This window comes from Xiphophorus hellerii, chromosome 20 (genome assembly GCF_003331165.1).
Source record: "Xiphophorus hellerii strain 12219 chromosome 20, Xiphophorus_hellerii-4.1, whole genome shotgun sequence".
Classification (NCBI taxonomy): domain Eukaryota; kingdom Metazoa; phylum Chordata; class Actinopteri; order Cyprinodontiformes; family Poeciliidae; genus Xiphophorus; species Xiphophorus hellerii.
The window spans coordinates 9189626-9215256 of NC_045691.1; the positions used below are offsets into that span (position 1 = coordinate 9189626).

At 37.2% G+C, this 25631-nt stretch overlaps 1 protein-coding gene across 1 annotated transcript; it reads right to left on the bottom strand.

Moving 5' to 3' along the window:
- Window positions 1–11925: 11925 nt before the first annotated feature.
- On the bottom strand, window positions 11926–23209 carry LOC116709911 (recombining binding protein suppressor of hairless-like protein). The gene is made up of 10 exons (XM_032548628.1): window positions 23079–23209; window positions 22582–22652; window positions 22336–22451; window positions 21123–21300; window positions 20245–20382; window positions 18860–18972; window positions 15932–16072; window positions 15645–15800; window positions 15324–15427; window positions 11926–14308 (listed from the first exon to the last, which is right to left on the bottom strand). Exons 2-10 carry the CDS (start codon window positions 22598–22600, stop codon window positions 14008–14010), a joined length of 1266 nt encoding a protein of 421 aa, XP_032404519.1. The 5' UTR covers window positions 22601–22652; window positions 23079–23209; the 3' UTR covers window positions 11926–14007.
- Between the last annotated feature and the right edge of the window lie 2422 nt (window positions 23210–25631).

Here is a 25631-nt window from a genome sequence, read left to right on the forward strand (position 1 = left end):
TACTTAAAATATTAATGAGCCTGGCGATAGTGTTCTCAGTTCAAGGTCAATATTGAGTGTTACAGAGTGCAGATGAGGGAGAATTTTCCTTTTTGTCTTTTATATCTATTCACCAAGTAACATAGATTTGCATTTCAGCTTCTTAAAAGCAAAACGAGAAGTTGTGTTTTTTCTCTGCAGACAAAAGAGGGCAGACAGAGATGTGTGAGATAGAGATTCGAAATAGCACTTACTCCATCCTGTTCACAAGCTGTGTACCACTATCTTGTACCACAATGTCTGAAAGCAGGAAGTAGAGGAGGGATTTAATGACATTGCCTTTCTCTTTCAAGAGCACACAATGTTCGGGTATTCACAGAACTTTATATATCAGTCCAGAAGAACTAAAAAATAACAATAATCAAAAACGAACTTAAAATTAAAGCACGAAGCTCAGAGTTAAAAAAAATTGAATCACAGAAAGATTTGCGTGAACCATTGCAAGATAAAAGTAGTCAGATGTGGTGCTGCACAACCTAATATTCCTGTTTTGGTCTCATCTGAAAAATGTTGTCCTAGAGATCTTCGCAAACTCTTCTGTTATCTCCTGAAGGAGAAATTTGGTCTTACAGGCCATACACTCTTTACCTAAATTAGTTGAATTGCATGGAAATCTGTCGCCTTAAACCGTTCTAGTTTTTACAAAAACATTAAGCTAAACAGATTTAGTTGTCTTAACTTAGAATCTCAAAGCAAGATTGTTCTGTCTTAGTCTAACTGTAAGGTCATAAATCTTAACAAGCAACTGCACAGCAAAATGAAGCACTTCAAATAATGTCATTCCTTCTTTAAGGTGTAGTGGAAAAACTTAAACTTGACCTTTAAGGTTTAAAGGTGTAAAAACTTTGTGCTTTGAGAGCTGTGTACTCACTTGGAAAAAGGAACTGGGTAGAGTAGTTTTTGAATTTGTCTTTTGTGAAGAAGATGTAGACCTCACATTTCAAGAGGTGTGCTTTCTGTTTGAAAATGTTGCTGACAAAACAGGGCATAGTGGAATGAGGAAGTGAGAGGTGTGTATTGAAATGTGAACAAAAAGCATGTATGCACTGTGTAAGGGGCTCTCATTCTGTGGGCTGTCTTCAAAACGCTGTTTTAGCCTTTTGAAGAAAAATGTAATGGCAAGAGATGCATCTTCTGTCAAATAATTGATTCTGTAATGTTAATTTATTCAATGTCTCATCTTTAAATAGGAAAATATCCATCAACAAACATCATTGCTGATATTTTACCATCTTTGCATTGTGCTAACAAACAATTTCATACACAACTTTACCTTATGGTGGGCATCCTTGCTGACGACTGTTTAATGATGTGCAATTGATTTGCATCATCTGACTATTACTTTTTCTTCCTAAATCTTAGTACAGCAACATGGAGGCTTTCCTTTTGCTAAATACTGGATGAGCTTGTGTAGCATGTATGAATATATCTAATGACCACCCTCTTAGTTTGTTTCATGCTGTCGCCACTTTCCTAGGGACTTTATGGCAAGTTTTTGTGTCAACATGAAATACAACTTCTTGTTGACTCTCTTCGAAAACACCCAGATGGTGTGTGGGCAGCTGCACTCAGAGTACAATCAAATGTACATAGTGATTACAGCTGTCACCACGCAGCCATTCGCTTATTGTGGAAACCCATGACTCTAAGCCAACTTCATTGAAAAATCTGTAAGCAGGCAACATGTGAACAAATACCGTTATGTTCTTTTGGTAAGCTAACTGTTTAGGCTTTAAACGTTTTCACCTCATTGTGTTTTAGGGCGAATTTAAATGATAGACTGAACTGAAAGCCAAGAGGGTTTAAAAATGTATTTAGTTGAGATACAGTACATGAGGATTACAAAAAATCTTAAGTATGTATTTAAGAAAATCTGGGATTTATAACAAGAAAATAAAGTAATGCTCAATATCCATATTAAATCCAACATGTATAGTATAGGCAGCTAATCTCTACTTACATGGGGGAGGAAAAACGCAATGTCCTGGTAACACACAATAAAAGATTGTTAGTTTGTCAGTGGTTAGTTTTTTTCTTATATATTCTCCAAATTAGATCATGACACTCAAATTATACCTCAGATTTGAGCAGTTCTGCACATTCATGTCTTTTTTTTCTGAAAAAGAACTCAGAAACCTGAAGCTAAATATTTTTGGCATGGTGTCTTCCCCCCTCTGGCGTCAAACATCAGGAACTGCAATAAGGAAGAGTTCTCAAGTGTCCTCTTTGATATGTTTTCTCTGCAAAATCGTAAAAACCTAATATGATGATTGCAAACATGATTCTTATGCAGTTATTCCCTAATAAATAAAAAGACAATGTAGCAGCAGATTTTTCATGCTATCATTCTAACTGTTCTGTTCTACATTTTTTGTTATTTTATTCAAATTTATATAATCTATCAAACATTGTACTTAAATAACACATTTGTGTGTAAAACTACAGCAATTCTCTCCTCACATTGTCTTCCCTCTATGTATTTTTACATATTCTGAGTGTTTTCCTTTAAAAGGTTTCTGATATCTTGTTACTGTAAGGAGACTTCTAATGTTAGTAGTGAAATTGGGGATCATTATTGTTCATATTTTATCTTTTGTTTTTCTCAATCCTCACTCTCTATCTCTAACTTTTTCTATTGTCTCTTCCTTTCTTGTGAATAGATTTTTCTTGGTGTACTTTAGTAAGTTTAGCTTTCTTCCAGGTTTTCATAAATGATCAATTATATCTGGATGTCACATGGCCACATACATATTAGATATTTTTCCAGTGCAGGAGAATGAAAATATTTGTAATAAAAATCTATATTTACTGCTGTTTGTAGTAAAAATAAAAAATACCAGTGTTTCCTGGTTCTGCAAATATCTAATTTTTTGAGGCTATTAGATAAGTTACAGAAGGATCAGCAAAGAGACACAATCAAAAGTATAGAAGGCAAATAAACTCTGACAGACATGCACACACTGAATTTTTGAGACAGGTAATTTTCTGGTCCTTTTGCCAGGTCACAAAGATTTATTTGACCCTTTAGTTCGGTCAGGTAGATCAGCACCAGAGTGGTCATGTGAACTAAATCTCCAGCAGAGACAGGGAGGGATGTAAAATAATCTGTTTATCACAGTGAAATGAGTGTGGGGTGGTAAAGAATTGGAGTTTATCACAATCTTTTATATTTCTGCTCTGTTTTTCTGAAAAACAGAGTAGAAACTGATGTTCTATGTTAAGTGGGAATTTGACTGAAGACTGTCAGCTTAGTCTTGGCTTAAAGACAATGTCTGCAGAAATGAACACTACAAGAGTAAAGTCAGTAGTCAGTCGTTCATTAGTAATTAGTAATTCATTAGTAAGTCATTAGTAATATGAGTAATTAGTAATTCATTAGTAAGTCATTAGTAATATGAAAGTACAAGTCACAGACATATTTGTAGATATAAATCAGACTCAACTCTGCTGGTTTTGAATATTTACGCCCTTTCACAAATGCAGCCTTGTAGTGTCTGGAACCCATGAATGGACCACCTGAGACTTTCTATCGGAGCCCAGACTAAATGTTAGACGTCCCTCAAATATTTGAGTTTTATGACTTGCACTCAGCTTTATTTACCCAGTAACTCAACCATGGATGCTTAAACATCAGGGGAATGTACACACAAATTCCTTGAAATGTTTGAAATGTCTTACTTTTTACAAAAATACTGTGACAGGTGATGCAGGTCAATGAGTTTTCATAGAACAAGAAGGTCACTTTGATGAAATCTGTTTGGCATTTAGCATGTCATCAAAAGCTGGTTTCATATCAAACAGTGCATTCAGTGTAGTACTGTTCAGATAAAAACTAAACAGCTCATAGCATGGATATGACCATGGAATAAGAGAAAGCAACATCCTGCAACATTACCTTGTACCTGTACATTAAAGACCTGCTGCTGTTGTATCAACCTTCCAGACCTCTCAGGATCTTCCGGTTCTGGTCTACTCTGCATCCCCAGAACCAGAACCAAATGAGGAGAAGCAGCATTCAGCATCTATGCACCACAAATTTGGAACAAACTTCCAGAATACTGTAAAACAGCTGAAACACTGACTTCCTTTAAATCTTGACTAAAAACCCATCTGTTTAGGATTGTATTTGAAACGTAATCAATTGCAAATTCATTGATAGGAACTTTACTTAATGTCGTGTTTTGATTGTTGATTCTATCGTTGCATTGTGTTTCTGTGTTTGATATGATGTAAAGCACTTTGAAATGCCTTGCTGCTGAAATGTGCTATACAAATAAAATTTGATTGATTGATTGATTGACTCAGTAGCAAAACAGGCTGTATTAGGAACTAGCTTGAATCAACGTGACTGTCCACACTATTTTCAATAAACCCGAGTTGGAGCTTTGTAATGATTGCATACCTTAGACCACTTTCTAACTAAGACCCATTTGAATACTTCTTCTCTAAGTAGCCTTCCAGTATATTCAATGTGTATAGTGCAATTATTTTACCAGCTTGAGATAACCCAATATCATTTTTTTTTCATTTATTAGTTCATGTCTTTTGAGAAGAGTGCTTGGTTTCAACTACAACTGCAACGCTAAACACTACAACAATTGCAGACTATGTTCATTTGCAGAGCTTTTCCATAGTTGAGGTTATAAACAAACAACACAAGGTTTGTAATGCAACAATAAAACAGCATAGAAACATATTTCCCATTAAGATTCAACTACACAAAACAAACAAAAAATATATACCATCAGATTCGTCATTTGTGACTACATCTGTGGTATTCTTTGTAGCACTGCTTCTTTTCTGTAAAATGATGCTAATTGGGGTTAAATATATATTTGGCAGCCAAAACATGTTCATTGCTGAGCTGAACACACTAAAATGATAAAATGGCTTAACATGGTGCTTATGCTTACATATAACAGTTTGCACCTTCAGGCATCTTGAAATTGCACCGGAGGATGAGCCAGATGTGACGTTTTCTTCATCATATCCTGGCTGATTAGTTTCTTTTTTTTGGTCAGATTTAATGTCAGACAGTGATAAAGAGATAGTTGTTTTGTGTGTATGCATCTGTTTTCAATTGTACATGAAAAAAGCATGCTCAGAAGGGGAAAAACTAACTGGAATAAATAAAGAAGAGTTCAAAATAAAACCGGTGGTTCATAAGAAACAAGCTGAGACACATAGGCTCTTAGGCTCATAGTAATGTTAGCAAACAGCAGCAGAGATGAGTCTCATGTTCGGCTGGTTCCAGTAATAAGCTGGAGTGAGGCTGTACCCTCCACACAGGAGCCTCCTGGCAGTCCTCTCTGACTCCTCCCACTCCCCTCACCATCTCTTCCTCCCCCTCCTAACCAAACCCACCTGTATTTCAGCTCCTCCCCTTTTTTTCAACACCAGATAGACTCCTACTGTACTTTTCTTCTTAAGATAAGAAAGGCTTCATTGAGCCCTTCGCCTCCTCTTGTTGATTTCTCCAGTCCTTCATCACTTCTTATACAGCCTGCTTCATCTGTTGCTCATAAAGCTCACCTGTGCTGACTGAACACAACATAAGGCCTATTGACTTGAACAAAACTTACATTCTTCTGATTTTTTTTCTCCATTTTTGATGTTTAGTGTATTAAAATAAAATGTGTTGACCTTGTGTTTTACTTTACTGTTAAGAAGAAGCTTTACCATTGAGAAGAAGTAACTTACCTGTCTCCTGCATTGCATGAGATAGGCGATGTTGGGTGAGAGACATTGTACAGGTTTGACAGATCACCAGAGCACACATAGGGAAGACAATCAATGCATTCACTCATATCTAAGGGAAATTTTACATAACCAGTTAACCTGACCGTCATGTTATTGGACTGTAGATGAAAGCTGTAGTACTCAGAAATAGTCCAGGCATGGACAGAGAGAAAATTTTAAGTTCATGCAATAAAAATCAGGGCCAGGATACAAACCCAGGACATTATTGCTGCTATTTACCAACAATGCTTGCAGCCCTGTCTGTTCAGTAAAACATAACTATAGGTTGTAATTTACAGGATGAACAACCTGATTTTTTATGAGACAAAATCAAGTTACGACCCAAAATAACTGGTGCACTGCTTCAGATAAACGGAGGACACACCGAGAAAAACACGGAGAGAAAGGACGCATTCTACTACTGTCTGTGACTCTACATGCGACTGCGTCCACGTGTCTGTCCTCAACCTTCCTGTGGGTAAATGCTTCCTGTCAGGAAACAGATTCACTTTCAGTGTCAACAGAGCTCAGGGCTGGCCCAAGATTGTATGAGGCCTTCAGCAAAATCTGATTTGGTGCCTTTTACCTGTGAAGAACGTCACCACCACTAGCTGCTTTTCAAAACAGATCTGGTAGGATCTGGGAGAAAGCCAAGTTTAATTGCTAAAAGTAATCACTGATAATCTTTTACTTCTAGAAAATAGTTGTGAACAAACTGAGCTGAAGAGACATTTGAGTCTTAGATCAAACAATCATTCAGTATATTTATGCTGAGGCTATCAAATAAAATTTAATTTCTTAATCTCAACAACACAACAGTAAAAATCTATAATTTGTCTGAAAAATTCAAGCATTTATGGGATGCCCCTGATGATTAGGAGTCCTAAGCAGTGGCTTAGTTAGTTTTACTGTTGTAAAACTTGGATATTATAATTAATTTTTCAAATTGTAGATATATTAAAAATGTGCAAAAAGCATGGTTGTGTGAGCAGGGTGTGTGTTTCTGTCATTATGTGTGTTCTCCCTGAAGTCCTGTTGAATTTAGTTCAAAGGCTAACAGGAGGATGTCAAGGTCAGTAAGGTCCACTAAAGGTCAAGAGTCAGGTAAAACACACACACACATCCTTCACACTGGTAAGTATATTAAAACAGTTTACAGTCATTATCTTAAATGATAAGATAATGACTTATCGTTTAAGATTGAGATGTTTAGAATTTATAGTAAGAAATGAAATCCCCACTAACTAAAATGTTCATATTTGGCAAAACAAACATTGATGTAAAGGGTTTTTTTCCCTCAATGCCTGTAATTAATAAACAAAAGTTCAAAACAAAATGTGACTTAAATTAAAACAAAAGTTTTGAATTTAAATATATTTTCCATGCCAGTATGACGATATCAGTTTTGTTAGTCAGCCCACATTTATAATCAGTATGATTAAAACACGACTCTCTGAAACATCTGGGTCCCAGATGGCATTTCAGAGGAACATTTCAATGACGCTGTGTGGTAAAGACATAAAACTGTGAGAACCTGAATATTTAAACTTAAACAAATGATCATGCTGGGTTTTAAAGGAGAACACATGGATTTAATTTAAAGAATTCAAAGAAAATAAATTATAGGGATTTAACTTAATTATATTTGTACACAATAACTTGCTTTGAATGGTCTGTATGGTCCGAGTGGCTGTTCCTGCCTGTTCCTTTCGCTCAATCAGCATTAATTCAGAGATCCAGCCTACTTGCTAAGCTGTAGGTTTTGGTAACACATCCCAAAAATCATCAAAACATATGTTGTTTGAGACATGTCTGACTGATGAGGAGCAAAATTTACTGGGCGCTTGTAAAATACTTTTCACACCACAATACAAGGTGCTTCGTGTCTGCGGAGGACTCGTAAATTCTTTGAGCTTGTAGTCTTGCTCTACATATGACCCTAGTCTGTCTGGAAATACAGGGCAACTTCCTCTGTGCACAGTCAACCAGTTGCACAAAACACAGACACACAGCATGTGTAAAGGTCCTGGATTAGCAGGGGATTATGCTCTAACACAAACACACACTGAGTCAGGAGAATTTGATCTAATTCCTTAAAACTCGTCTGGGCTGTTATTTGTCTAATCTTGTAATCAAAACTACATCTCTACCTGAAATTGTATAACATTGCATTAGGGGTACATTTTAAACTTTAAAAGGAAGTTAGGTAAAGAGAAATGGAGAAATTCTGAATAACATGAAATATCCTGTGGGTAATATCCTTTGGTTCAGCCTTTCAACAAACACACACACAGCAGAGCAAGAGAATCAGAAACAACAACCAACTTTATACTCTGCAAACATATTCTGTTAAGTGGCAGAGCAGAGAATGAAGGTCCATCTGTATTAGTAGTTTGTATGTTGAGTGACTCTGATGAGGTGAAACTGTCATAAAAACTTCTTTTATTTTGCATAATCCATATGAGTTACGATGTTACTAAAAAGCACAAATAGCATGCAGGAGTTGAAGCATTGCCTTCATATAATCATCCATCACGTCTTTCTTTTCCGCTGCCATTTGACCTATTTGCATGTTTTAGAGCGTGACCTTTGTCAAAGCTGGAGGAACTAAAAATGTATGTTTAAAATTGTAATAATCTGCGCTTGGAATTAGGCCCTAGAAATAACAAGTCACATCTTTTCAGCGGAATGATTTTACATCAAACTAGAATCATAAACGTATTGGTCATAAGTTTGACTCAGCATTCTGTGGTCATTCAGGGTCACAGACTCAACAGTAGCTGATTCAGCACTACAGCAACTAAAGATGATTTACAACAAATATCTAGGAAGATTTACAGTGAAACAATTGTGTAGTATTACTGCCTGCTATGAGTAAAGTCTTGTTCTCCTTTTTCCTAGACTGAGTGCTTTCACAACTTTATTCAGTTCTTCATCCCAATCTTCCTCTGTTTTGGAACCTGAATCTTAAAATAAAAGTATTCATTTCAACATTTGCTTTCTTGTTGGTCTATATCTCTGTCAGTTCCTGGTGATGACCTTCTGTAGCCACAACATTTTTTTACAGGTCTGAATCTATTCAATCTTAAACAAATTTAAGATTTAATAGATCTTAAATCTAAATTTGTGTGAGTAACTTGAGTAACATGACACAAGTTACTCACACAATCTTTTGGAGTTTGCAGAGTGTGATATTTGAGTCCTCAACAGTTATTGAAATCACACAGTGTGCACTGAGTTTTGGCAAACAAGTGTCTCCTTAGGAAAGTTAAAAGGTGTAAATGTATTTAGTTGTCTTTCTTTCAGCTGCTCCGCCATGTTTTAGTTTGAGTTGTTTCAGATCACATAAATTTGTCCCTGCATAATCTCTCTAAATAGTTAGATTGATTAGCTACTTACTCTCCGTGCATATTCTACTCAACCCCACCATCTTCCCTGAATCCTACTTTGGCTCAAAGCATAAGTCACACTCTCACCTGGTATAATCTCTATTAACTGTCATTAGCATTCCTTCCATGTTTCCCATGCTCCATTTGCTTGAAACAATTATCATTCTGCTCATGTTTCTGTGAATCTTCTGCCAGGAGGATTCCTCATACCGACAGATCCTGTCAGTACCAAGAGCTGAACAGCTGCGAGCAACAAGAGTACTGATGAGATCCACCTTCTGAGGAAACATTGCTGCACTTTTATGATGTCAAGTTTATCTACTGAATAGTATCTGATGTCAACACTTGTCTGTTGCTGTGTCTTGTTCACCTGAACCGCTTTACTCTTAAAAACAATCTATGGAGAAATATTAAAGCTTTTTCTGTTTTGCCACTTTTTGTGCCTTGGTAGATGTTTTAAAATTAAAATAACTATGTAATTTAATTTGTCTGCTGATTTGTATTTCTTTATTACATTGCCTCTGTATTTTGGACTGATTTCTTGTTTTTAACCTGCTGCATGTCTATCACAGTGATGCTGAGGTGTTGATATGCAGGTAGACATCTGAGGCCTAGCAGAGCAGGTCTCAGACGACAGCTGGACAGTAGACTCCTTTATTCCACTGTAATAAACAAAAGGGAACCTGAGGGACTGGGGCCCCGTGACCACACTGTGAAGGATATGAGTACTGAAACTGGAGGGTCCCTCTATAATACAGCTCCTGTACCCTTTCACACAGACGCGCACATGTCTTTTCTATCAATGGGTTCCAAATTGTTGTGTAATCCCATAGGTTTGAATCTTAAACCTGAAACTAAACTCACTAACTTAACCTTTCATTCAGTGCTCAAAGACTCAATAGCTTCTTAAAATGGATAAGATCAATTTGAATCAGACTGAAATGTGTTGACCAAAGTGTCAATCTTGTGTTGTTCACCTCTCATCTAATGATCAGTGGAGATAAGCAACATAATATCACTATAAAACTAAGATAAGCTGTCAATCATTAGCTTATTTTTCTCCAAAGCTATTACGAGAACAAGCCATTACGAAGGGGTTAAGCAAGGCTACACTAAACCTAAAGGTTGTAAATGCATTAAGCTTTTTTCTTTACGTAACACAGACAAGGATGTAAGGAGTTTAAATAAATAATGTGGGTGTGTTACAGTAGATGGGAACCTAAGAATGGCCTCTTTCATACGACTTCTCATTGACCAGGATGAAGGAAAAATCGTGTGGGCCTTTACTATTTTGGGCATGTGAATCTTTTAGTTTGAAGTTTCTCCCACATGACAGAGATTAGCAGTTCAGAGACGCCATGGTCTTGTGTTTGTACCAGTCTCCTTCCTCTTTTCTCTTACACGTGTTTGTCTTGCTAATAATGAGGAAGAGGAGGAGAGGAAGGAAGAATGTGAGCAGGAAGAAAGACACATGCCTTTCTGTGCCTCTCAGAATTTCAACATGTGAGGTATGAAAGGAAAGTCAATGTCCCTTTACTCCCTTTCTTGCCTGGTTGAGTAATAGAACATTTATTCTGTTTTTTCCTCTTTTTGTGGCATCTGTAGTAATTTCGTAGGCCAACATTAAATGTGTCCTGCCCCATATTGTCACAATGATGCACTGCCAAGAGCAGCAGGATATTGTTCCAGACATGAAAACATATTTTAGATAGACCAGAAAATATAAAAAAATTACAGATTGCCAAGGTACTGTACATAACCTTTTATCTGGACAAAATCAAATTGGGCTGAGACAGCCAACAAGAATGTGTTATGTAATACCAGATGCAACAAAGCCTCTTTTCTACCCTTCATTTTACCGAAAACATTTCTGCATTTAGACCAAAAATGAGCATCTCTGATATCCCAATAATGATTCATAATTTCCCTGTCGGCCTTGATGTGAGCTTTCATAAATGTTGCCAGAACTGCAGAATAACAGGGACTGAACAATGCATTAAATGCGTCCCACTGTTTTGTTGAGAAATGAATGACAAGATAATTAGGAGAATCTCATGCAAATGTAACAAAGTGTAAACAGTCATTAAAAGATTCACCCAAACTACTTACAAAGTTTTGAGTTTCATTTATTTTAGATTGTAGAGGCTCCTGTTGAAAAGTTTCTGTTCTTATTTTAACTTCCTTCATAAAACCTCTCCCTGATTAACCAAACGTTTTGTTGCTGGTAAGAGACTGGTTGTTCACAAAACTACACTTCATAAGAAACAAACAAACAAAAACCTAAACTCAGTAAACTCAAAGTCTGAAAGTAAAACTAGATATTTATGTTGGCAGAAAACAAAAGTCAGGCTTTATTAAAAATAAATCAAACGGTTTGCATTTTGTGATTGGAATCAGTCTGGCAACAACTGATCTACGTGATGAAAGAACCTTGTTGGACAACATATCAACTGTTCGGACACCGTGTTACAGTAAAAACAATTAGCATCCAGGATATGCAAAAAAGGATTAAGTGGAGAGCTGAGTGGGAGGTCTTCTTATGCTTTTTCTGGAAGGAACAAAAGGGCTTTTTAGTTGCTCGCTTGACCACAGACTTGATCAAAATACCTTTCTAGGGAATTAGAAAGCCTGAGCAAAGTATGTTTTGCTGCAAACTGACACTTTGATTAACTGGATTAACAAAAAGGACTGAGAACCTAACATTGCCAAGGGCTAATATTGTGGAACGGTGGAAGCAAATGGGATGTGATCCAAAAGATATCTGTCGTCGCTTTATTCTGCTTCCAACATTTCTGTTTAATGTGCAGCACAGCAGAAGATCAGAGGCAATTCCAGACGCAAAGCCACAGAAATAATCCTTAAACTCATGAAAACATGGATACCTGAGCAGCTTGACTTTTCTGTTCACAAAGTTTGCAAATACAGCTTTTGAACAATCATTGGTGATCTAAAGTAATTATTCAAGTGTGTTGTCTCAAGTTTTAGTTCTCGGCTGGTCAACGTTGATGCCGGCACAAATATTAGGTTCCTGTAAAATGGGTAGCACAAAGAGAATAAAGTGCTGTTAAAGATGAAGCTGATTATTAGTGACCAAAGCTTAAATTTATAATATTAGATGTATGTATAATACAAATACAAATAGCTACATAAATATGCAAAGTTGTGACATACTGTAGATATGTTGATAACAAAACCTTATTCCACCAATTATTGCGCTGTTTAGTCAAATCGAAGCCTAAAAATACAACAGCTATAATTTTCATAAGCACAAAACTGATTTAAACAGATCACAACTAAATAATGAGTCACTGTGAACTCAGCCAACAGTCCAGAGCCAAAATATAAGTGTCTAATCAGATATGTGCTGGATAAATGAAGGAGGCAGTAATAACATTAGCAGCATTGGTGACATGGCACTGTTGTTTTTCATAACAGAACCTCTGCAGAGGCACAAATCTCTCAAAGTAACACTTGGGTCAGTCGGGCTGTCAACGCGGTTGCAGCACAGTCATTACTCTTGGCCAACACCTAGAAGGTCTCTAGTTCAGATCTCTCAGGGGCCATTTTGTGTGGAGTCTGAATGTTCTCACCAAGTGTAACTATTCTCCTTACCCAATTCCACTAAGAACCAAAATGCCACTGTAGGTAAAAAAACAAACGATTGCAATATGTTGCATCTGCCTTTTGTTAGAGGCAGTTTGATCAGTTAATTTTCAGCTGATCTTTGGTTGTAAATACTGTTGCCTCGAACCAACAAGGCCCTGTGTTGAATTCCTGACAGTTCTGTGTAAAGTTGCTCTCTGGGTACTCTGGTTTCCTCAGAGTGCAGAGTCATTTTCAATAAATTAGAATATGTTCTCATAAGGTTGTCCTGTCAGATAAAAAGTACCTTGTGAAAACCTACTTAAGGGTTAAAAACCTTTAAGCAGGTTTATTTGGTGCACTTCTGTATTAAAATGTTTTTTTAATGTGCGTCACTGTCCCTGTGACAGATTGGCAACCTGTCAACTTTGTACACCGTGCCTCTCACCCTATGGCCTCTGGAGGCAGAGGTCTCGAGAAAGACCCCATGCTTTGCCCAACCCATGTAAATAGTCACCATATAAATTATATGCACATATTATTTGTGAGATTTGATCAGACTTTTGTTCAGTTTCCTAACTCCCTTTCTCAGTATATGATGGTGATTATTGATAATCTGGTTGCTTAAAACTGAACCATGTTTGTCTTACATGACTTTAAATTATGACAGCTGGGTCACAAACTAGCACGCAAACATAAAAAGGTACACCTTCAGATTACACTCTTGCTTCCTTCATTTCACAGAAACTGAAGTTGGAAGCTGTTTCTAAATGGATCAAATAGGAAGCAGTTTATTCTCTCCGCAGGCTGTCTCAGTCTGTCCCTTCAGAAAAAACATCCTCTCACAGAGCGGTCAGTAGGTCTTTTGTTGCAAGACATATTTTCTTCTTCAATAAACATTATAATATTATATTAGACATACCAAGATGTGTCTTTCTGATAGCCACAGAAAATCAGTGTTTTCTCTCTATCTTCAATACAGACGAACTTCCTGCTGCATGGCAAAGGTTGAATCCAAATATTTCCTTTGGATTTGAAAATTGCATCATGAACAAACCCACTGAAAGAGACATCTTAACAAATAATTACTATTTCTTTAAACCCTTCATTGGAGACCCCTGTGTGAAATGTATTTCTGCAAGAACAAAGAAGTCTACAAAAGACTACAATGAGTGATTTTATGTAATTGGACCAGACTGCAGACCTTATTTCTTTGTTTCATAATATTAAATTCAGCTGAGGACTGTAAACAAGACGGTTAACTCTGCATGAAGAGGTGAAAATTAGTTCTGGTGAATTCTTGATGAATTGTCTCTAACAGGATGTCCTCTCCATCCTCCTGGCCTCCATCTGCCCCTCCCTCTCTGCCTCCGGTTGCCCCTCGGGAGGATGCAGACAGGTGGAGCTCCGGGGTGTAGGTGAAGCTATAGGATGTACGGTAAATGAGGCCGTCAGTTCTGATGAGCGACAAAGGAAGAGTGATAATGCGACGAAAGCAGCGCCAGCTGTCACTATAAACTGAAACATCAGGAATAACGCAGAGCAGAGATTTGGGAGACCTAAAGAGAGAAAAGTACAGAAACACAGGAGTAAGATTTATGAGAATAAAAGCAAGAGAATAACCTTCACATTTGTCATTTAACTTGATGTTACTTGTATATTTCCACAAGTAGTAGGGTCACTAAACATCAAGTAATAACTGAGATAGTGTATAATATTTCTATTTAAAGTTGTGTTACAGCTCAAATGACAAATAAAATACAGTCAGGACTTTGTATTGTCATTATGGTTAAATGTATGTAAAAAATCAGTAAAAAGTAAAACCATTTAAAAACCTTCCATGATTTACATAAAGTTGTCTCCTGGTAAGTTAAAAAAAATTCTCTAATTGCTTCAGACAAAATGAAGAAACAAGAGTAGTGTAAAATAAACAAAACCAAAGAAATAGTCATTTGTCATTTAAAGTGAAATTACACTTTGGGGCTATGTGGTTATGAAAGGTCATGTTGCTGTCTGGCTTCAGCTTTTCATACAAACAGCACTTTGTGGAAGGCTAAGTTATTCAAACAAGGCTTTCCTAGATACGACCGAGCTGCTGAGAGGATTTCTGGCAGAAACTCGTGGTGAGCTGTCTTCCACCAGAGACCCTAAAGTATGATTCCCCAGCTCTTCAGGTGTGGGATCTGAGGCCAGTTCTTGCGTCAGAGGAACTGCTTTCATCCTGTGTGAGATTCAGTAAGAGAATGGATGGCTGTCCAGTTTCTTCAGAACCATCCTGTAAATTAAAAGCTCCCACGGAAGAGTTAAGTGGAGGAGTCTCCCTGTAGGCTGAGCTGAGCTACTCCATGTGATGCTTACTGTATTAAAGTTTCGTTATACCTCTGGTCATGTAAAATAGATGACTGCTTGTTTCCAATATGACTTTTTGCATACATTTTTATTAATCTGCAATTACTTATCTTTTAACAATATCTCTTTACAGCTTCACTGACTTGCCCCATTTTAAAGTTTACCCAGTATTTTTCTGTTTACCTCCCTCCTATCATAATCTGGATTTCCCCTTATTGAACTCACTTGAACATCGTCTCAGCTTCTCTGTTCCCAAACAACATCTTGAGGTGAGGGCTGAGGTTTTCTCCATGGATCTCCAGCATGGCAACATGTCCTCCACCGTTCACCTTCAAAAACATACAGAATTTATGAAGAATATATTTTTAACTGAGATATTTTGTTCCCTTTTATATTAGGTTAAATAAAACTGCAGATTAACCCATTTAAATAATGCGGATGTCTGTAGTGTCAACATGTAACTAGATAAGGTGAAACTGATTTAAGAAAATCTATGGAAAAGAACTCCAAAATAATTTTAAAGAAGTTATGCTTTGACAAACTCACCTCTAACCCATTAATAACAGGAAAAGGACTGACTGGAGTCTGAATGCAGGTCAAACCCTGATTAAAGGTGAATTCAACCACTTCCACACCAATGATGGTCCAGCAGGATCCATCATTTAGCACCACCCTGCTGGAGTCTCTGATGCTGGACGGAGCCTCATCAGAGTAAAGGTGGAGGAAATGTCAGAAGACAAGTTGACATAAAGAAATTGAGATATTGAAAAAAATTAAAGATAATGTAGACGGAGCATAGAAAGAAAGGAAAATAGAGTGAGGTGATGCTTTACCTGGTACTGTATGATGGTATCATTCAATAGGCACAGATAAGCGTTGGGATTGTCTCTGAAATGAAAGGCACACTTGTGTAGCTGAGAAACGGGTTCGTCCACGTCTAAGATGGCGTGCTGCTTGTTGACCTTCCGGATAACCTGAAGGGATCGAAAAGCTCAGGAATGTTTTCAGACCCTCAAAGATAATTTCTGCAGAAAAAAAAAAATCTAATTCCTGTGAAAACGAGTTTAGTAAGCTAAAGGAACAAGCTGAGATTTTACTAAAAACGCCTCACTTAACTTTTTAGTGGTGCATTAAAGTTATATCCAAACATTTACATGCAGTAAACTTTTCACCAGTTCACAGCTGGGCAGAGAGTTCAAAAAAAAAAAAAAAAAGTAATATTCAACCTGAAAGCAAACTAACTTATTTTATTCTGGAAATCTTACAATAATGTAATCAATTTAAGTCACAGAAACCCCAGACTTGAGCATGGCTTAATGGAAATAACTCAATATCACTGTTCTGGTCAGACAGGCTGCTCTAAATGAATTAGACATAGCAGACAGTGCAGTGGTTTTGCTCTTGTCACAGTTCTGACAGGCACAGCCAAGAGGTGCTGAGAGATCCCATATTATCCTAGTAGTTGAGGCAAAGTAAAATCAAAGCATAATCACAAAGGCAGCCTGTTAAGCTGCCTTTTATGCTGCCATTCACTCACGTTGGCTACATAATGCTATCATTTAGTTTAAAAAATGTGCTCACTAGCAAAACAACGTCTCTTTTCAAAGTAAAAAAAAAACAACAATTTTTATATCAAGTAATTTCTCACAAAAAGGATCAGACTGTTTTATGAGGTTTAAAAATGTAAATGTTTTGGAATATTGATGGCTGTATAGAAATGTTTCCTTTTGTATAGCGTTTTGAATTTCCTGCCAATAATGAATATCAAGAGGACAAACATGCAGATGGCAAGAGCAAAGAGAAAGAGTCGTTGCACAGCTCTGCAGAGTGGCTTCCTGAGAATAATAGTTGCATCGCAATTGGAAATTTACAAGGTTGGCGCCAGGATAATGTGTTGCTGAGCAAGCAGCCTATCGATCTACATTGTGATGAGTGTGGCTTGTAAGTGTAGCTCTTATGTAAAAGCACTTTGATTGGTCAGTATGTCCAGGAAATTACTAAACCACATAAGCCCATCTGTAATTCTAGCAGCTGTGTGTCTCATCCATCCCTCTCTGTACTTTCTCATCTGTAGTTGATGTTGTTGTTGAGTAGTGAAAATGTTGCTTGATTTAATAATTTTGACCAGTTTTGATGTATGTATGCATATTAATATGAACAATTAATATTTATTAAGGAAGCTAATAACAATCTCAAAAAGAAGCTTGTCAATCCAGTCAATCAATAAAAATATTTCAGTCAATTAACTTTGGTAATTTCATGTTTTAGGTCCAGATCGTAAATATTAACAGCCTACAATTAAAACCTCTCTTACTCCACAGCTCACAATATTTTAAAAATGTTGTTTTAATACTTAAGTCTGCTGATCTGGTTGAACTTTATGGTCCATACATCCAACCTTAAACATCTGGGAGCAAACCACTAAAGGAATCAGAGCCAACAATCTTGTCACGCTAACAACTTAGCAGGCAAAATTTTTCTAACTTTAAACAAACTGTGCAGTAATAGGAATCGACTACAATAACATATAGAGGTGTAGCATGAGGGTATAATTTAACCAATTTTCACAAGACCCACAGCAGAGTGTGTTGTGTCAGCAGCTCAAGGGCTGTGAGAAAAAGGTCTGTTCAGCGAAAAATGAGGGACTCTGCTCAGACATTTATCTAAGTATGGAATAAACTGGATGATGGGAGAAAATGGAGAACTTTTATGGGACTAAATGTTCACATAACCATCTAAGGGTCAGAGTTGATATTATGTTAGGATGAAGGGATAGGAGCTATTTTAAATGCTCTGCAATTATAGAACAAGGACAAAAACAGAGTGAGATTATTCTCTTTAATTTTCCCAAACTACTGATTAATCATAATTGCTACTTATAATACTTTGGGGTTAATATTTTGGTGGAAACTCTCAATAGACAAATTTTCTCTTGGTTCCTTTTGATGGAAATTTGAGCTAAAATAAGGATATTAAAAATATGATCATCTTGGCATATTTGTATTCAAAGAATAAAAAATCTGACCAAAATTTACTGAACATGTGTTTCAGATTACATGTTACATTCATGTTGTTTCTAAATACAACATGAAGCTGACATTAATGATGTTTTTGTACCCTTAACAACAATGAGTTTATGACAAAACTATAATCCCAAACATGACCTAATTCATTATAGAGATAAAGAGATAAATAAAGAGATAAATCTTTATTGTCATTGTCACAAGAACAACGAAATTTAAAAGGTGCCCACTGCCCTGCACACAACCACCTCACACCTGACATTCTGGTTACTTCTGCTGTTTTCTTCAAGTCACTTCAAAATTTCCCTTTTTTCTGGTTTAGTCTAAATAATCTTTTATTCCTGCAGGTCTCATCCCAAACTCTGCATAGTATGAATATTTTCATAACCTCAGAGTTCCTATGCTGTGCTTGTTGAAATATGTTTAAGTTTCTCTTATACGACTGATCCTATTTTGGTAATTTAATAATTCTGAAATCTTTTGATGTAGCTATTTTGGTAATTTAATACCAAAATATTAAATTGGTATTAATTTAATATTTTAAATTAATCAAAGATAGCTACAAATCTTTGATGTAGCTATTTTGGTAATTTAATAATTCAGAAACCTTTTGATGTAACTTATTCGCACTGCAGTATTTAAAGTGACAGTTCTCTCTTAGGAAACAAAGCATGACAGCAAAACTGAGGTCCATGCCCCAAATTTGCACATGTGCTTGAATGCGTGTGTGTGTCTTACCATGGGTGGCAGGGCAACTCCTGACTCAGTGCAAATGAACTGGACCACAGAACCATAACAGATGAAGCCTTCACTCAGCACAATCCCACCCTGGTCAGCACGCTGGTCATCCACTACAAACACACACAAGAACTTTGTGTGACTATTCATAGAAATGTTTCCACCATGTGAATAAATCTTTTCTTATTAAATATATTTAATTTCCATACAGTAGTGTATTTTTTGTGAAGACAGACAGTAGGAGTGATGTGGAGATGGTGTGAGGCACGCTGATGGATGACCACTTGAGGCTGAGGTTTTGGATGTGGGAGGTCTGCGCTCACGAAGCACCGTGCTACATAAATAACCTCCCTGACCTTTAGGTGGGCTCCAGCGCACTTGTGAGGGGGAAAATGCTGATGAATACCTGCTTACACATACAGAGTCTTTATTAACGCAGGGTGGCTGAATTATGAGGTGAGCTGTCTGATAACTAAAAGTAGAAGTTTGATGCTATCAAAGAGATATTTGCTGTTAGACCTCATGAGTCAACATATTTGTGGAGATGAATATATATTTTAGCACTTTACCATATCCAATCTTAATTTTGTGTTTTTTAATTTTTATATTGTTTCTGTTCAACTATTGGATGCATATTTCACCTTCTACATTTATTGGCAACCCTTACAAAAACCATACAAAAAGCATAAAAATGATGAGAACCCATGTTTATCTTGTCATCAGGCATGGTACTGGTGGAAAAACAATGTTCAAATCTCACTTAGAGAACTGTTACAAAGAATTAGTCTTTGCAACCATTTGATGATAATTAAATAAAGTCTTGCTGCGTTGGAGGAATTCTGAGAAAAATAAAATTCTGTCTTGATATCAAAAACTTAAACATGTGGATTACTCCTAACAAACATTCCATGTTTGAAGATGTGGAAAAGCATCTCTAGCACAATGTTGGGTATGGTGGAGGATCTGAGATGCTGAGCACCTGTAACACACTGTTAGAGTACATTATGGAGTACATCCATTGGCTTATCAACCTTCTTCCATGGACATTAATGTCTCCAGTCCTCAGTTTTACAGCAAACTGGTGCTAAACAGAAGATAGCATTTGACCTTGGATACTCTAGAGAGATTGATTAATGAGAACTTGAGAATTTTTTGCATGTCCTAATCATGTGAAATTTTAAAGGATTGCACATACCTACTAGAACATCCAATATTCAATATAAAATATCTCCTTGTTGAAGTCACGACTTAGTTCTCAGATAATTATCTGACTCCACTGAGATTTTGGCAGAATACAAGATGCATGATCACGTCTGAATACAAAAACCTTTGAAAATACTTTACAGGTATTACACCAGCAGTGACACACACTTGCATACATTTACCCATGGTGATGGTGAAGGCTGTCCACTGTCTGGCACTGGCTATGAAAGCTCCTCTGTCCACTGAGAGGTAACGAGTGCTGACCGTCTGTGAGCGTAAACGGTTGAACAAAGCCACTTTGGAGCAGGAGGATATACACACTGGAAATACATAAAGGCACACTGTAAGACACACTACACTTATTCATACCTCAGGTCTTTCTGTGATGAGTAAAAGTGTACATTTTGATATTTCATACATCGTTCCCATCTTCTGCTGCAATGAACAGATCATCATGATGATTGTGCACTGTTAGACCTGTCAAATACTGCTTAATAATTAAAGTTTATGTCATGCTTGAAAGAGTCTGCATATTATGAATCTTAATATATTTTTTATTGTTCCAATAAAAAAATTAGACTTGTATGTGTTGGTGCATTCACCATTTCAGTAAAATTTGGCTCACTGGTTAAGCAATACAAAATGAAGCCATACATTGTGCTGTAATGCCAAACTAAATGTGTGGTCTGCCCCATAAAAAATGCTAACTGCCCCAAAGGTACACTTATAACTACACTGGTTCACCAAAAGATCCCGATATGTCTACTGAAGAGGGTCAAACTTTTAAGCAAATTAGCCTCCTATTTGTTTCGCAATTTTACACTGATGTGGGTGTTTAAGAGTGAGTATATCCAGAAAAATACATTCTAAATTCAATAACTTTAATTCAAGCTAATTTTTCTCTCTATATTGATTTTCTTGTCTTCCTTTCTACCTTAATGTTTTGTTGTTTATTGTACAATTTGTACATCATTCTAATGTTAGAAATTTACTTTGCTTTGTTGTAAAAGTAAAGTAAATAAAAACAGGTAGATTTCCTGGATTGAAGAGCGTGACTCACAGTCAGCATTCTTCATGGACTGTCTCTTCTGGGAAGGTTTGGAGATCACTTTGATCATCCTGCTTTGGAAGGAACCCACTTCCTGTCTGTTGCCTAAAAAAAGTCGCAGCAGCAGGCAAAAATGCTTCCTCTTGTCTTGGTCGGAGATGAAGAGGGACTTTGCACAAGCAAACAACTGCTGCAGAAACAATGACAGTCAGTGTCAAAACGAAAAAAAACAGAAACATAAACTAGAACTTACTGGGATATTTCTGTCTCAAACTATTTTTAGAGAAAACATTCAATTATCTCTAAACCAGAAAAACAAAAGCAGAAGTACAGCTTTGTTTTTTTCTCAGGGATCAGTATGCTGCTCTAATTACCCACACATCCATCTGGATACCCAGATGCCGTCTCCAGCTCATTCTGGAGGATCCCAAACAATTCCCAGAAGGGTTTTATGATCCCTCTAGCAAATGCTAGGGCTGCTCAAGGTTCACCTGATTCAAATGACTTTGATACCTCCTCAGCATGCCATTAACTTTTGTTGAATCTTCTTAATCACCTGTTAATTTAATTTAGGTGTGTGGGGAAAAACCTATGCAAGACAGCGGGGTTGTGTAACACTGCTCTACACCTTACCACTTCTCCCTTCTCCCTTTGAGGTGGAGTCTAATCTCCAACCAGCAACCTGTGACTTAAGGGTTGGGGTAATAGACACTTGCCCATTTTGCACTCTACTGCAAATTGCTCCAGGACACACAGGAGGTCATGACCGTTGACCCTCGGGGAACTGTGTTGTAAACTTTCTCCAGATTCACAAAACACATGTAGACCAAGCTCCCATGAATCCCTCTGTGTTTCTGGAGGAATAAAGATCTGGACAACTGTCCCCAGGGTCAGGATGAAAATGCCTCTGCACCTCCTGAGAACATGGTGACTGGATCGAGGAGATCCTCACAGTATCTCCCAAACTAATGTTTGAAATGGCCCCACAAACCATGAGCATGCCCTGTAATTTCTAAATAAACTTTCTTGAAGCTAACCAAAATTCTTTATTATCTGAAAATCCTTTTCAATACCAAATAAAGGCCACTAGAGCCAACAAAACAAAAAAAGAAAATGATTTTGATTTTTGAAGTTAGATAGTATTGGTGCCAAAAAAAGTATTTGGAAACAAACATGAATTCTAACACCACATTTGTGAAAGACAAGGGAAACATAGCTTTCTCACCCTTGAGTTTGGTTGCTCATCAAAAAGCAGTTTGAATGCGTCTGCTTGTGACTGACTGGAGCTGTCCAGACACATGTAACCACATATCCGATAGACTGAGTCCCCATAACCTCCCGCTGCAGGACAAGTAGTGAGAGAAAAATAGGGAATGTTGAATGGGGTGGTAGGAAGTCAGAGAGAAGAAGAAATAATTTAGATCGAAAAGGATGATTTGATATCTTAATTTAAATGTTTTTGTCACTTCACCTTTCAAATGATCCTGCATGACTCTCCATCCATGACCACTGATATAAACACAAGGTGGAGGGCAGAAAAACCTGATGGAGATGTGGAAGTGTACATCAATATAAATATACAAGCAGTTTGTTCACTTTTATGCACATTTTAATAACTGTACTGAACTTTTTCTTAGGTTGTAAATCTGCCCTTACTGTACAGTCTCTTATTTCTTATTGTGAGTCAGACATTTTATTCTTTTTTTGCTCTTATATCTGCTTCTTTCTAAAACTCTAAAATTAATAAGCATATTAGCAGAGTTTTCAGTCAATTTTTTCTGCACTTTAAAGCAGGAACATGTCCAACAGGTTCAAAGAGCTTCTAATGTGTCGTGACTTCACATTAGATAAAGGTACAATGACAAAATGGGGGGTTATTTCAAGTTAGCCACATTGTTGTATTTTTTATTTCTGTTATCTTTTGTATTGCAGAAAGCTTTTTTCAATACCAGAGACACATTATCAGACCTTTTCTCGTTGCCATAAGACTTCTGAGCAACCTTGGCGTGCAGGATGGTGACGCTCTGGTCTGCATGAGCTTCCCGTTTTGCCTCTCTCGCTCCACCCAGAAGATGACAGCCTTGAAAGCCTGGGTCAATTCTCCTAATTGGGTGACAATGACGTCAGTAACATACAGCCACGGAGTGTATTATTTGTATATCTATCTCTTTCAGTTTTTTATATTAATTCGTCATGGTGGAGCAGCATAGCAAACATGTTGCTTTCCAATATTTTAAAGCAAATAAAAGTACTTTAATGTCTGAAACCCTAGTTGAACCTAGTCAAACTATATTGCTTTTTAAAGTCTTTTTTTGTCCTCTTGGCAAGAATTTGGATTAATAAAATGTAAACAAACAAATAAAATGTGCGTAAACATACTGAATGTTACACTAAAATGTTCAGCTTAGTCCTATGTTCCTTCAGATTTCCACATAATTCAGCATTGTTTGTTCTATTTAACACACAAAGCTTGACACAAAGGTGACCCACCCCCACCTCCTATCCATCTACCAAACCTACCACACATCTCCCCACCATTCTTGCCTGCCCTCACATACTTCTCTGTCTTGCTTCACTTCCTTAAGTAGTACCACAAATTATATCCTTCTTTCAGATCTACAAAACCAGTATATCATCTGACACTCTTCTTCTTAAGGAAAGATTGATAAAACAGGTTTGAATTGCATGACTGTTGATTTGTAGATGCAACTTCCGTCCCTCAGGACAAAACCACGACAATCTCAAAAACTAACATAGAAAGAAGTATGTATATATATTTTTATTGCTGACAGAATAGAGTATGACATATTTATATAAACAAAACGCCAGTGTGCTACAATTTATTTTTCTTGCATTTATGTGACCAAAAACAGTAACTCAGAATATTGAACAAAGTTTTCTGAAAATGTTAACACAGAAAAGGAAACAGAGCAAGAGCTGAGCAGATGACAGCACTCAGTAGGGAAACATTTACATGTTCAATATGTGTCAACCTGACTTTCAGAGAGGGGGAAGGAAAACAAAGACAAAAAATCAAATGTTCAAATGACAGATGTAAATCTGAGCAGTCTGCTTTACATGTTTGCTTTCTGAGCCATAATCAACATTTTGCCCATGTTTGAGGGCGATCCCATTCACCCTGTTTAAACCTGCGTGGATGTAGCTATTTGTGTGGTCAGTCACCAAGGTGACAGTCACCTCTTCAAAAGGTCAAAGAACAGTACGATAAGTTAGGAGTTCAGACCTTCTGGTATTTCACAGGAGAAACACTGAATGGGCTGAGGACAAAGTGGGTGGGGGAGGGAGAGAACGACCTCCTACCTCCAAAAAGTAAATATTCTGCTGCACTTGTTGCTCTAGTCAAGAGTTTTAGTGATACAAGAATGCGTGACTCAACTGATGTTAGGGCTATTACATTGGACGAGTTTCAGATTGTAAAACCATAATGCTCCTCCAAAACAAAGTCTGCACCAGAACCTGTCCAGTGTCTGACCTGCGATGACAAAAATTTTATATATTTTGTCACAAATGAACTTAAACCAGAATCCACAAATCTAATAAGATGTAAGAAAGTAGAAAAATGTACAATTATTACTTTGTTTGAGGACAGGAGAGATTAAATATCCAAAACGATTGGATACTGGTACTGGTTCACCTCTGCTCCAAACTCTCCTCAGCTCTCACTGATATTCGGATTTTAGCAGGGGGTGCGGTCTCCCCCTCCCCTAATTTTCTCCTGGCATCCTAATACCTCAACTCAACTCAACTCCTTCATTCCATCGGTTCCTAAATGAGAGGTTAGACCTCGAGCGCATTTTCACGTCCAAGCGCTCATTCCCCACGCCACGGCAAGGGTTCCTCTGACAAAAGTTTGGGATATTCTGAACCGCGACCATACGGCCTCTGACCCGGGTAACCGTTTTGTTGTTGCGTGTTGGTGTTTGTGCCGGAGGTGAAGAACCTCGGTGCTAACCGGCTTACCTGTCCCATCCGCCGGTCAGCGGTGCGTCGTGTCCTGGCATCAGCGTTCCCAGGTGAGACAGCGGATTTGTCGGATCCGGGGGAAGTGGGAAGGTGGGGAGCAGAGCGGAGTCTGTGTGGGAGAATATCGCCTGTTGCATGGACGTTTCTGACAGACCGAGAGAGATTTGTTCTAATAATCTGTCGAAAAACGGGGAAAATCCTAAGACTATTTTAGTATCATTTAAAAACGCTTTTGGCATAAGGAGAAAATCTTGTGCAGCTTAAAAAGTATGAATCCTTTCAGAAGCTGCCGATTGAAGCTCAAGTGGTTGTTGCGTTTTGTTTTGTCTGTTTTAGTTTTTACCAAAAACTTTACATATCTTTAAAATGTTCATTTTTCGATCTAAGGACCAATAAATAAAGTTAACAAATCTATTTTTTTTATTTGATTTTTTTGCAAAATGATGCTGCTGTAAATGTTTTGCTCTAAGGAGTAAAAAGCTGACAGATTTTTGATATTTTTCGAAATTTAGAAAGTGCATAACGATTCCGCTGTGG